Source organism: Tauraco erythrolophus, chromosome 8 (genome assembly GCF_009769465.1).
Source record: "Tauraco erythrolophus isolate bTauEry1 chromosome 8, bTauEry1.pri, whole genome shotgun sequence".
Taxonomy (NCBI): domain Eukaryota; kingdom Metazoa; phylum Chordata; class Aves; order Musophagiformes; family Musophagidae; genus Tauraco; species Tauraco erythrolophus.
In genome coordinates, this window is record NC_141472.1 from 32,902,420 (window position 1) to 32,914,701 (window position 12,282).

At 40.1% G+C, this 12,282-nt stretch overlaps 1 protein-coding gene across 3 annotated transcripts in view; it reads right to left on the reverse strand.

Annotated features, from left to right (window-relative positions):
* MYLK (myosin light chain kinase) overlaps positions 1-12,282 on the reverse strand; it is a 220,746-nt gene that overhangs the window by 65,633 nt on the left and 142,831 nt on the right. For all 3 annotated transcript variants that reach the window (XM_086615378.1, XM_086615379.1, XM_086615380.1), the window contains 2 exons: positions 9,992-10,072; positions 8,743-9,632 (listed from right to left, as the gene is read on the reverse strand). In XM_086615378.1, coding sequence (XP_086471504.1) covers positions 8,743-9,632; positions 9,992-10,072 — 971 coding nt within the window. The remainder of the gene's footprint in view (positions 1-8,742; positions 9,633-9,991; positions 10,073-12,282) is intronic.

The window sequence follows — 12,282 nt, forward strand, 5'->3', positions numbered from 1 at the left end:
AATGGTTCCCAACAAATTTGGTTTGCCAGACATGCACATGGGTTAGAAGAAAATGAAATCTTCCCACCTCCTCATCCTCCAGAAAATCAAGAAGCTCTAAATAATGACAATTTTCCCCCTGAGAAACAATGTGAAAACGATCTCAGAGGAGAACTGACCCCCACTCACGTGTGCTGTGCTCAGCCAACCACAGGGTGAAAAGAAAAGCCACGTGCTTTCCCTCAGGCAACTCATCTCCACGAGTCCGGCTGAGCCAAAAATGTCATGAGCTGCAGTTCCATTCCAAATGGAGGAGGGACACTAGAAAAGTATTCTTGCAGGCATCTAGCAAATACAAATTCACATGTCTCTGCTGTTTAAGGAGACAACTGGAGTGCAAGCCAAAGATAAATTTCAGTCTAAGAATTTGTATAAATCTGTATAACATGATTAGAAAAGATAGAACCAAAAAATGCTATTGCAGAAGAACAGAAACTGCAGAACAAAGACACACATACGAAGAAGATCTCTGGCCACTTTACTGCTTGTAAGGATAACTGGATCGTTAAGGGACTGGAACAAAGCAGCATTTACTTTAGTTTTTGCTGGAGTTTTCTACCTGCTTAAAAGCCCTTCCTCACCGGCATGCTAATCAGCTCCTTGGAGACTACTGTGACATAGGGTCATTCCTCCCCACTCATACTGTTGCAGAGCTGCCCATACAGCCTGCTGCAGCAACGTAAGTTAACACCTTACGAGAAACACTTCCTTATGCAGCATATACAAACAGAAACATCACAACCTAGCGGCAAGTAATTCTCCACACATATATGAAAATCTAGAGCAAATCCTAGGGTTTTCCCATGACGATCTTTGACTTGCCATGTGCATTCAGTGCTCTGTTAGTTTTGCTTTTAGAATCCAGCCCTGGCCAGGCTGCATGGCAGGGATCTGATCAAAGCTGCATTTGGATTATTCTGGAAGCAGAGTCCTCATGAAATAATGTCAGTCTTACTCATTCCAAAAGAATATTTATATGTGCTGAATTTTAATGAAGTTATTTTGTGAGAAGGAGGATGAAGGTAATATGTTTTTTCAAAGGCTGCATCCTTTTTCTCCTGCAGCGATAATCCTGTTTCCCTCCACTTCTTCATACTTGCCAGCAACTACACTGGAACAGCACATACAAAGTACATGGGGATTGCTGGGCTTGTTGCTACCACCAGATGCAACGGTGGTATTCTTTCCTCAGTGCAGGAGTGAAGGGCAAATGAGATAATTTGGGTTATTCCCCTTTATCGAGCCACTAGTTTTCATGAAACTGTGGACTACTAGGACTTAGTGTCCTGTGTGGACAACTAGGACATTGGCCAATGGTTCAAAATAGTATTAGCCAGGCTGGGTCAAGAGCATAAGGGGAGGCTGAGAGAGCACATGGCTGTAGAAACCTAATTTTCTTAGAAAACCAGAAAAACAAAACAAACCAAAACAAAAAACAATCAGGCTAAACTTGACGAGATTTCATAAGGATAGGAAATTCCCCAATAGGCCTATGTTCTGTGATCTAGAGTTACCGTCAATTCCTGGGGCTTGACATCCAAATGTCTTTCAATGAAGTATTTGGTATTTCCTCTGTAAAACCCCTTCATGACCTGAAACAAGCTTATTTTCCCCCAACTGCAAGAAAGCCCAGACTGGTTATTCCAGTTGGGTATTCTGAATCCTGGCATGTCACAAATCCCAGTCAACTCAAAGAATTTGCTATCAGTTTTGACCCCCCATCCTTCCACTTTTTTCTTAGGAAACACTGTCACGAAGGGCAGGATTGGAGTAAACATGAATACTAGGATCTTCCACTTAGACGTTGGAACTGGTGTAACTCTAGAAAAGACCTTAAGAGCCACAGAAGCTGACAGTTTACTGGAGGCTCTGGTTTAGATACACAAAGCCTTTCCCTTGCATTTTGAGCTATTAAAGGATTTTCTGACTTACTCAAAAATAATGCAAGCCAGTTTAAAATATCTCTAGGCTTCTGCATTCTTTCCATGAAACTCCACAGAAAGTCAACTTCAGATATAAAACAAATACACAAACCAACAAAAAACAGCTCCTGAGTCTAAATCCCCACACTGGCATCTAGCTGGCTAACCTCCTGACTCCTATCCCTGATGCAGACTAAAGTTTACGGCTTTCTCATTTGTAACCCATGTGATAAAGAAGTAGTATGGAGCACTTAGGCAATATTAATAAATACTAAGCCATGAGAAAAATTGTACACAGGAGCCAGAACAAATTTATTAAGCAAATCGTTGGCCCACTGGTGTAAATTTCTTAATAAATCAGAAATTGTCTGGGAACGTGCAAATATGTACTAGTGTTGCAGTCACGTTGAAAAATAGCAAGTGGGTTGACCTGGAAAATACCGACTACAGTTACAATGAAAACAAAGTAGTGAAAAAATCCATGAGTTTCAGAGAAGAAAAATTGTCAAATTTAATTATTGCTAATTGATTTAAGGGAAACAATGTAAGATACCTGCTTTCATTATTCATGACATTACACATTTAACTGGCAAAGGCATCTGTGTAAAGGTAATTTTCTTAGTCTTTACTGAAATATTTGTGTTATCTCACATTATTCTGCTCGAAATCAATGCTATATTACTATATTAATGACATTCATGTTAGGAAGAGTTAGAGTTGCCAAAATAAAGATCTCATGAAGAAGCAGACAACAGGAAATCATCACCGGGTATGTTTCTGATGGATTTCCTCTATGATCAGACTAGGACCAAAATTATTCGATATTCTAATCTGTGACACAGAAGTATTCATAAATTAATGTTGATAGAGATGATAAAAAGAATGTTGGAAAGAGAAAACACAGGGGAGTCCTCATAAACAATCTCATTTTCTTGTTAAGCTGAGTCCTGTTTGCTCAAAAAAATGGGGCTTCAGTGAAACGACAAGCATCCATGGACAGCAAGGGATGCTCTATTTTCAGAAGGTTTAAAGGTTTGATACAGAAGTAACAAACATGAGCTCCACTGCTGTGAAGTAGAAAGAGGACCAATGACCTCCAGTAAGCACAGCAATATGAAGGTGACCTCCATCTCACTGATGCTGATATCGACACATGGTTCTGCTGCCTATTTTCTAAGTAGGATAATAAACCAACAAACAGCAACTGGAGAGGAGGCATTAAAAAGAAAAACAAAACAAAACAAAACCTCAAGTCTCCAAGGTCTGGATAAAATGCATTATGGAGAGAAAGTTAGTGCGAGCTTGACTTGCCAAGTTTTGGGAAAGAGAGAGAGAGAGAGAGAGAGAGGTAGCTTGACTATGGAGTGACTCTAGCAGAGAAGGGAAATAAGCGTATGGAAGAAGAAACCAGTTAAATTCAAATCAGAAATAAGACGTTTTGTTTCTTGATTTAAAAACAAAACACTTGTAAGAATAAATAGACATTACGTAATGTAACAATATTAGACATTAGATAGCAATAAATTACCAGTGATTATAGCAAATGTGTCTCATTTGCTATGCTTAAACCTACACTGCATGCATTTCTGGAGGAAGGAAGATGCAGACAAAAATGGTAGTACAGAGGAAAATGTTGTTGCATGTGACAGACATGGAGCTGTGTCAGAACTGATGCTCAGACTATCTCCATAGCCTTAAACTTTCTGAAGAAGTTTTTTTTTAAGCTGCAGAATCCATCTACTTTCAGCTGTTGCGTTAATTACACACCAAACCCTTGCTCAAAGTTAATTAAAAAGAAATCAAAAGAGTCATGGCAGCTCCTGGTTAGACTGACAGACACAGACTTGCACAACTAATAGGAAGATTTAGGAGTTATGTTAAGTCACAAGAAAGTTGTTAAGGCATTACTGCTAACAGGATTACCAACTCTGTATGCTGCCAAGACACTTAAGAAGAAAAAAAATGCTGTCTTACACAAAGCAGTACAAACTCTGGGCATTTTCTAAGCTACACCATCACTGCTACCTGAGTGTATATTAAGTAATTCCTCCTCAATCTATATAGTCACATAGTACTGAATATAGCCAAAAAAAAGCAGAGCAAGCTGATTTAAAAACTGGCAAGTTTGCCAGTTTTGACTTCTATTCACCATGCACCTCAGTTCTCTAGTCTAGTAAGGATGCCACCTTCCAAACCCCTTTCACTGTTGTCTTCCAGAAAAACTTTCGTAACCATGCAAAAGTTTTCTATCTGGATATTCTATCCAAGAGGACACTAGCACAGGGCACTGCTGTGCCAAGTACTACACAAATGTGAAACAAAATGGTTCCTGCTCTGAAGAGCTCACTGTGTGAGGAAGCTTGTTCTACTCAGTCCTTATATGTCTAACTCCATTGTAATGTCTGCTAGAGCTTTCTTAAACAACTTTTTTCCAAACAAAAAGCCCCCCATAACTTCAAACAAAGAACTCTCATATTATAATCAACTGCCTCTTAACCATATATCACCCAACCTGCCCATATAGATGCATAATGCTCTAATTTTTGAGTACCTTTTTTTGTTTGTTTGTTACAGCTACCACTTATTTTGAGATTTCACAGACAAAAATCACATTGATATCAAGAAAGCAGATAACTGCATTCTGACAAGTGTTTAAAAGAAGAAAAATACAAAATCAAGCCATTAATAAACTGCTACCAGGTCAGACATGTTTGTAGAAGAAAAATGGTGTAAGAGCTCACTTTCTCATAAAAATGATACTTTAAGCAACGAATCACTCACGCCAACCAACTGACAGAATACTATTTGGGGAATTATTAAAAGAAACCGAGAAACAAGTACTGATTTTCATTATTTCAAAGGGAAACAAAACAGTATTAACAGTTGAAATGCAAAATGGAAGGAATGATATTGATGACTGAAGGAATGATATACGATATCATTTTGGGCAACCTGGTGTAGTGGAGGGTTTCTCTGCCCATGGCAGGGGGGTTGGAACTAGATGATCTTTGAGGTCCCTTCCAACCCTAACCATTCTATGATTCTATTCTATATGTTATGATTGTGACACTCTGTATAATGCTGCCCAGATTCTGATTTCTAATGGCTAATGTAAACTTAACCCTGGAATAACAGAATACATTGCACACCCTAGATTAAGTACTAGAATACAGCACAAATACTGCGTAAATATGCCTGAAGGTGAAGGTCTTTTTTGGAGCTGGATTTAATTTTTCCTTTGCCGAAGACCTTATCAATCAGCGATTATTCTGATCGTGGTGTTTGAATTTGGACTTCTCCAATGGTACAAAAGTGGGGCTAACATCCCCCCCAGCCTTGCACACTAATGGCTAAATTGCCTTGGACAGGCAATGTAGTTTCAGCCTCTTCAAACACAGAGAAGATGTGTGAGTAGAGTTGTTCCTAAAAGGTAAAGGGCCCTGCTAACAGCTAGGACAAATATGCCAAAGAAAGTTACTTCCAGTGAGTGACTACATAAAGGGACTAGTTAGCTTGCCTATCCTGTGAACTTGTTACACACAAGTACTTTTAAGTCTGCCCTTCCTGGCCAAATATGCCACTTGTTTTATCAGGTGGGCATGTTCCTGAAACCAGATTTTATGTCTCTATCTTCACAATACATTTGGCACCAGGAGATCAGCAAACTGCTGCTCTCTCTTTTTATTTTCTGGCAATGACAGAAAGGGTTAATTTAATTTCCAAAAGAGATATACATGGCATTCTGCAGGTTCATGTGTTACTTACATCGAATGGTTTGTGAGCCAGTGGCCCATTCTAATATGGGCTTGTAGTGTGATAAGAAGCAGATAGACATGTCTTACTCTAAATAGAAGATTCTTCGCTCTCCTGTGAGGTATCTCTTGAAAATTTTATATACATGAGAACCAGTGGTCACCACCAAACACCACACCAGCACAAAACCAGTTGGTGAAATAGCTAAGAACAGACCCAGTCTATCCACATCTATAGTGGATTTTGTTGCTGAACACAAGAGGAGCAAGGTGATACTGAAGAAATAAAAAATGGCTTTGCAAGATTTAAGCCCATTAATGTGAGCTAGGTCCATTTGCTCTGAATTACTCCTTCCTCAAAGACTCAACCTTCTTTCAGCTGAAGATGACTAGGGGATTATCTCCAGAGCCCATTAAGTGATGCTCAGAGGTTGGCCAAAGGCACTGCTGCAGAAGGACATGACACCTGCGGGCGTGACAAGGCTGCTTTTTGCATTTGGGGCAAAAGATGGAATCTGGGATTTTGGCACTTGGCTGCTGAGTACTACGTTTAAAGCTGCTCCAAACACCTTCTGTGAGACTAATCCACACAGTTTCTCTATTGAACGGTATTTCCTGATATTCATCCTCAATTTGTTATTTCTCACTCCTAGTTTGTGGCTCTAATTATTGCTTCTCCTCCCTTGGTTCCTTCAACTATTTATGTGTTCCTAATGAGGAGAAAAGAGAAAAATCAATCTCTAAGAAAATTGGAATTTTATTAAAGTAAGTATCATGCATATCTAGTTAATTACTTAACAGTTGGCATGAAAGCATTTCACAGTGAGAGAGCAGCACCATATTGTTCTCCAAGTGCCAAAGCTAGCAGGTACTGTCAGGAAAAAAAATAAATTGACCATCATGCAATGCATCCCCTCAGTGTACCAGAGGGTATGTAATCAGGTTTTAAAAAAAAATAGTTCTAATCCTCTTTCCATTTCTTTCCATTAAAAGAGAAAACCATAGCATTTACTTCCCTGTGTAATATTTCTTTCTAAGATCCTCTGAAAATACATGCAAAAGAAAGCATAACTTTGAAGTACTGACAATACTGTCTTGCTAAGTATGATGCTAGTGAAATGCAGGTACGACTCAAACCTAAGGACAGGTTTTTCACTCCTGGAAACACGATGTCTTGGAACAGTGGATTCCTTATCCAGTGGTGACCTTTGTTCCTTACCTCAATGCTAAAGTGTGACATCCTGACAAGATGCCAGCTCTGGGATGTTATGAACAAGAGTGTCACCTAGCCCAGACAAACTGGATGGACAAGTCACATGCCGTGCTCAGGCAGGTGATAGAGCATTTCGGTACACGAGGATCACTTCCCTGTAAACACAACTACACTGAATTTTCAGCTCCACAGTACCATTTCATAAAGTGAATATGAGTTGGGGGATTGTAACAGTCAATGACTCAGATTGTTTCAGTCAGAAAACAGTTTTCTGCAGCACCACAACACTAAAGCTTCAGGACTTGAGGAGGCTTCACCACAGCTCAGAAGCTTTGATACAGAGATGCTGTCTGTCTGATGTACTTAGAGGTGCATAATTTCTTTTCACTCTGAGCAACTGCAAGAAAACCCTTGAAATCTTGCTTCCAGTGTAAGACTGATTAAATTGCAGTCTCCCACCTTCCTGATCCTGTCAGTCCTTTTACAAGCATGGCATTTCCACCAGTCAACTTTTTCTCATGTACATGACAGTTATCCCTATTTTATACAGTCCCCTCTGGTGAAAATCATCATGTACTCATAAATAAAATTTTTATGCTACTTCAGACACATGCCAGACAACGCACCTGCTACCATTTCCCTCTCTCCATCTACTTACTTTGGTATCTCCTTAATGTAGCACTCAGGTACCTTTTTTTTCCCCCACCCTATCTGAAGGCAATATTGTTTCTGACTGCATCCACTTTAAAGGAATTCTCATGTTTCAATGCTTGGAACACTGCACACGGATTCACTCCTTGTGGTAAACCATTGTGCGTATTCATTTGGTTCTCATTTAATAACACTGAAAATAGTCTGGATTAAATGAAGAAGAAAAATCCACAATTAAGAGTGCAGACTCCCACATCAAGCTATAATTCTTACTGTGAACATGAACCTTTTTACTACAACGTGCAGGACAGTATCATTCCATATAATTCCCTCAGTGCTTTATGAAACAAATATGAAGTCATTAGGGGTTTTTTTTTGTATTATCAGTTATCCTCCCTATTTTTGTCCCAAAGAAAATGTATTTTGTTTAGATATAATATTAACTTTTACACAAAACCAGTCTAGTAGGGTTTAATTATCCAGAATGTGGAATATAAACAAATCACTCAACTTGACAACAGTAAGTGTTCTCTCTGAGGACTTTTACCAAACTCTGTACTGTTTTGAAATTAGTTAAAAGTCGTCAAGACAGTGGGGTTCAAATATTTCAGTGTCTGTAAAGGCAACAGAAGCATCTGTGGTGGGGTATTAAATACACTGGAAATCAATTCTCAACTCTGATCTTAACTATGTAACTTGACATCGCAGCAACTTCCTTCTACAACACAACCCCTCTTTGCTTCTGTGTTTCTTATTGCAATAAAAAGCCTGAAATTTTAAACACACAAGAATTAAATTAAAATTTGTAAACAAGCAATAATATTATTCTGTTTTCAATGTTCTAAATCCTTAAAGTTCATCTTAAATAAACATCGTGTACCAGCTCCTTGAACAGCGTTAGCAACGTAAACAGCATTTAAAAATGCAAGAAGTTCAACTCTGTAAAAATTACATCTGCAGGCTGTTAAAGGAGAATCTGCAAGAAATGTCAAACAGTACTGTTCCTTGTGTACTCCACTGAAATAACAGGAGTTGCATCTGGAAACAGTTACTGGCACAGGACTTAAATAAAGTATTGCATTACCTTTAATGAACCAAATATTATTAATCAAGAGCTGGATATAACAGCGTGCCATCCAGCTGGCTTTTAATTCAATTAATTTACCTTCTTGGGAGATGACAATGGACTTTGATGATTTGATGGTTTTGCTGTCTAGAGTCCAGGTGACAGCTGCAGGGGGATCAGAGGAAATCCGACATTGTAAGACCAATTTTTCACCATCTACTACTTGAGCATCCTGAAGCTTCTCTGTAAAGGAGGGTGCTGTTCCTTTGCTTGCTGGTGGTTTGCTTGCAGTTGCTTTATTTTCAGCTTTTTTCCCAGTTATTCCGCCATCCACCACTGCACACCCATGTTCACAGTTTCTGTCGTTCTTCTCTTCTTTTTTCACTGCTGGTTTGGCAACAGGGGCTTGAGAATTGGGGGTCGCATTCTGGGCTTCAGAATTGGTGCGGGCATTTGGGGTTGGGGTGCTAGTGCTGCCATTCTCTGCAGGTGGCTTTTTCTTCGAACCCAGCACAGATCTGAAATCTGTAATGCCTGGTTTAGGAGGTGGCACCTTCTCTGGCAATGGGGTTTTTGGGGTGCCTTTCTTGGCCAGCACAGAGCGGAAGTCCACCTGCTGAGGAGCATGAACTTTCCTTTCCTCCTCTGACAAGGTCTTGGGTTTGACCTGCCGCTGCAGGTTTGCTCGGAAGTCCATTTGCTCGGCTGGGATTTCTTTCAATTCCTCTTCAGAAAAACTTTTGGTGCTGACTTTCTTGCCTAAAATGTCACGGAAATCAAGTTGCTCAGCTTCCTGCTGCCTCAGGCTCTCCTCTGTGTGTTCCCGAGTTTCCACTCGCCTCTTCAGCACACCTCGGACGTCTTCCTGCTCTTCCCCAGCTGTTCTGGTTTCACTGCTGTTCTTTTTGAAGCCACTTGTTCTACCAAATGTTAGTTTACCATGATCTCCACCATCTCTTCGCTCTCCAGAGCTGCCTGATTCCCTCCCACTATGATCCGAAAAAGAAAAGAAAGAGAGAGCCAGGAAAGGGGCTGGTTTAAAAATGTCAGGGAACAATCTCAGAGCAGGAACAAAATGTGTTTATAGAAGGGGAGGTTGATTAGAGGAGCACACTCCATTAGTTTATTGCATCAATGATGACTTCAGGAGCCTTATAAGGGCACAAACAAAAAAGATCTTCTCTACTCTGGCTTGGTACCATGTGCTTAGCCTGTATGATGAAAACAATTTGTTGGGCCACATTTGGGGATTAGGTTGAACAGCAGCCAGCCTGGGTCTGTAAGGGCAGGGAATTAACAGAGCAAAAAATAGAACCCACCCATGCAAGTCCCTGGGAAAAATACTCACTCTCTGAGCATTTCTGCTCTGGAAGCTGAACTCTCCCGCAGCATCAGAGACACCTGGCAGCTGCATTCTCCAACTTGGTTCCTGAAATATTTACGTGAAATCAGAAAAGCAGAGGTTTCTGCCTCCAAAACTGTAACTTGCCCTAGCAAAGTGATTGTGTGTTGCACTAAAACAGCTCAAACCCAGCATGGCATCCTCCTTTCCTGTGCCCAGCATTGTGGTGGTTGACTGAGTGGATTTGGTCCTCTTATATTTGGAGCCAAGCTATCTCAAATAGCTTTTACAGATCTGTTGTGTCTACACTGGGAACAACATACTTTCTGAACAAAAATCAAAGCAATTTACAGAATGAAACAGCTGCAAACAAACAAGCTAAAGGAAAACAAATACAAAAGCTGGAAAATCAAGGCAGAGGAAAGGGCTATTTTGCAAAGTTGAAAATCTTTCCAACTCTGCCTACTGTTTATTTATTCAAACCCAAGCTCTTAAGTTTTCTAGTGTTAAGATATTAAAAGCAGGGTCTCATTTCCTTCCCTCCCCCCGGCCCAACCAATCAGCAAAACCCATCTACATGGATTGCTCCAGCCTGTACATGTTTATATTAAAAAACATAAAAGTGTCACCATATATGGTGCTGAGTACTTATTCTTCCTTTTGCAGAGGAATACCATGGATGCCTTCTGGAAAGGGCTCCCATTAAAGAATTCATTTAAAGTGCTCCCCCCACTCCCGCTGCTCCCTCCCTTCTGCAGATATATATCATTCTTCTAGCCCCAAACACTCTTCTCCGCTTAACACAGGACATGCCAAAAGCAAAATTTAACTCCCCCAGGGCAGCAGTTGTGTAACTGTTGCCACTACTTCCCTGAACTGCTATTAAAAAACCAGACTTGAATTGATTAAGGACTAGAGATATCTTTTATTAGTGAAAATACTTTCGTCCTTCCCAGTTTAAGTATAAGCTTGTAAATGGACTACGAACTCCTGGATGATTTTTGTTTTTCAAACAAAAGTGGGTTTTCTACTGAAAACACTTCCTGGACATGAACAAGACACATGTGCGTTGGGAGAAGGAAGGAAAGAGAGGTGGGTTTTCCCAGCTGTCTTCTTTCAAAAAGACTAGATAAGAGCACCTTCAAGTCCACTCTGCCCTGAAGTTTAAAACCCAGACTCAGGAGTGCTTTTCTGTTAGTTTGGCATAAACATATCATCTGGCTGTTTGTTAAATAGTGCATAGAAATACATTCCTAGGTATGGTTCTGTTTGGATGAACAAACTATAATTTCACCGTTCATTGCAACTTGCAATGAAGTCACACAGTAGGAAGGACCGTTAACACAGATGCAGCACTGAATTATGTCTTTATAATAGCAATTAGTGCCATCACCTTTTCAGACGGATTTCCCTTGCTTTCTGTTGAATTAAACAGTGTATCAGCCTAATACAAAAATCAAGCCTTTAACAGCAAGAAGAAATTGATGGGCTTGACTGAAGTAACTGGATTGCAAAGTAAAGGCCCTGCTGGTAGGAACAGATCTTATTTGACCTTAAGACCATTAACAACAAGAAGCCATAGAAACATTTTTTAATGCTTTATATCCAACAAGTGAGAATACGTACACTAGAAACTGTTATCAAAGGCAATCCATAAGGACAGCACTAAAAACCACCTCCCCAATTTCCTCCAATACAAAAAACTAGAGAACATCTGAGTACCAAACAGAAACTGTCCAAATGGCAGGAGAGGATCCAAGTCAATGCAGAGAGCATTTAACTCAGTCCTGCACTGGAGACTTGCCATTCTTACTTCCTCTTATGTGTGGTCTCCATTTGGAAGCAAGAGAAACAGAAACGAGGAAAGACAAATGGAAAGATAAATAGAAAGAATTGCAGATCACCTCCTCCCAACATACTGATGGACATCAAATGATGGCAGGGTACCAACAGTGCCGAAAACCTGTTGTGTTCAAACAATGCATTTCAAACCTGCCCCTTTTGTCATTATTGAAATCCATGATTTTTTTCCCTGCTTCTCAGAAGCTTTTAAGAAAACAGACATACTCTGAAACTGCTCAAGTACTTTATCATTTACCAGTGCTACAGGGCTGTTAGCAGGCTGTTGGTTTACCAGAAGATCCCTCCCGTAGAGCTCAATTACTCTTCCTTCAGGACTTAAAACCAATCCGAAGCTGACAAAGCAGGAGAAGCCATGCAAGCTGAAGTATAGACAATTTACAGCATACATCAAATAGGGAGGCACCACTGCTCAGCTGCTGTCATGACTGTATGGC